Source organism: Cannabis sativa, chromosome 8, assembly GCF_029168945.1.
Source record: "Cannabis sativa cultivar Pink pepper isolate KNU-18-1 chromosome 8, ASM2916894v1, whole genome shotgun sequence".
NCBI classification, from domain to species: Eukaryota; Viridiplantae; Streptophyta; class Magnoliopsida; order Rosales; family Cannabaceae; genus Cannabis; species Cannabis sativa.
In genome coordinates, this window is record NC_083608.1 from 177,772 (window position 1) to 179,733 (window position 1,962).

Here is a 1,962-nt window from a genome sequence, read left to right on the forward strand (position 1 = left end):
GAAACCAAAGGAGTTTAAACAACCTGCAATGACTGTAACAGATAATGCATATCATATCTTAGAGGAAACTGATATGGAGGCCACTAATGAGAACATGAATGAGATAGATGGCTCGGGGTTGAAGAAAATGGTTAATAGTAGAGGAGGGGGAGATCCTCCTCTATCCAATGGATAGAATCTTAGTGTGGAACGTCCGGGGAATCAACAACCAGCATAAGCAACACATGGTTCGACAATTTATTAATAAGAATAAGGTTGGTTTGGTTGGTCTTCTCGAGACGAGAGTCAAGTCTCCTAGGTTAGGAGACTTGTACCTAAATGTCTTTCAAGGTTGGTGCTTCACTACAAACATATCATGGCACAAAAGGGGCAGAATTGTTATTGCGTGGAATCCAAGTAGCTATAATGTAAGTATTATAAAGTGTTCAAGTCAACTAATGCATGTGGGGGTTGAAACAATTGATGGAAACTATAAGTTTGTCTTAAGTGTTGTGTATGCTTATAATGACGAAGAGGGAAGGAAAGAACTGTGGAAAGAGCTAACTCAGGTTGCTCAAAATGATTCCTAGTTAGTCATGGGGGATTTTAATGATATTCTAGCCAAGGAAGAAAGAATAGGGAATAGAGTCAAATATCGTCCTTCCCAGGACTTTATTGACTGTGTTTCCAATTGCCTTCTGGAGGATGTCAAGTCTTGTGGCAACTTTTACACTTGGAGCAATAAGCAGCAAGGAGATGATAGAATTTTTTCGAAAATTGATAGGGCCATGGCCAATCAGAGTTGGATGGACATGTTTCCTAATGCTGATGTGAATTTTATGAACGAAGAGTTGATGGATCACACACCAGCTGTTATGTCTTTCTATGATATGGCTCCCAGTGGCAAGAAACCATTTCGATACTTCAAAATGTGGAACACTCATCCAGACTTTAATACAGCAGTAGCAGCCTCCTGGAATCAACAAACTACGGGGCACAAATTGTTCCAAGTGGTCACTAAACTCAAAAGATTGAAAGGGGTATTAAGGGAGTTGAACAGGCAAGCTTTCTCGGATATACAAAGGGCTAATGAGAAGGCTAAAGACCTGCTGTTGCCCTTAATTTTGTCCAAAATACGTGGACCAACACGACTCCGACACGTGGATTTGAGGAGTAAGGTTTTGAGATAATTCGGCTAAGTCTTTTTAATCAAGAGGATCAGCAAGAAACATACCTCCCGGAGAAGGTATGAGAGATCCACGTACTCTTGGAGGGCAAAGCTATTGCAAGGCACCTCCGGGAGGTATCAAACCCCATCTGAACAGTCATCTCGCATTTAATGCCGCATGGGACAAGGCGTATTGGAACTGCCATAAATATTGAAGTCTGACGGCGTAACCCCCCTTCTGCAGCTATTACGCTATGACTAATAAGCCTAGTGACGGCTACTTTATGAGGAATCACATCAGTCAAGAGGGGATAATGGATTACATCCACCTAACCCCTAAAATACCTAGAGTATAGACCATGCATTTTCGATGCTACACTAGTTGGGAATGTGTGCCCCTACTGAAAAATACAGAAAGACATGTAGCTCGGTTTTAGGGATCACCCCACAAAAATACTATAAATACCCCCCAAACACATTAAGGCAGGGGTCGAGAATTCTGGGTTTCATAAGAACCAAAGAGAAAAAGCTACCAAGAACATTCTCTGTAATTAATACTCTCATAAATACTAAAGACTCGTGGACTAAGACTCATTAATGCCCTAACCATGTAAAAATCTCGTGCTTTAATCTTTCTACAACTTTCTTATATATTATTTAATTGGTTGCCGAAAATCTCGGTCAACACCTGCTAAATCAGATTCAAAATAGAGTGCAGCAGGACCTGTTAAATTAGAATTTGTTGCAGGAGGAATTAGCAGCCCGAAAAGATTATACTGCCTCATTAAAAAATTATCAATCTTATCTTCAACAAA

General features: G+C 40.4%; 1 protein-coding gene across 1 annotated transcript; it reads left to right on the forward strand.

Annotated features, from left to right (window-relative positions):
• The first annotated feature begins 575 nt into the window (after nucleotides 1-575).
• On the forward strand, nucleotides 576-1,169 carry LOC133030085 (uncharacterized). Its single transcript, XM_061102297.1, has one exon. The coding sequence runs from the start codon at nucleotides 576-578 to the stop codon at nucleotides 1,167-1,169; it is 594 nt and encodes a 197-aa protein (XP_060958280.1).
• The last annotated feature ends 793 nt before the right edge of the window (nucleotides 1,170-1,962 follow it).

What these genes read in the sequence shown, in the direction of transcription:
- LOC133030085 (XM_061102297.1), top strand. Translation starts at nt 576, where the DNA reads ATGGGGGATTTTAATGATATTCTAGCCAAGGAAGAAAGAATAGGGAAT.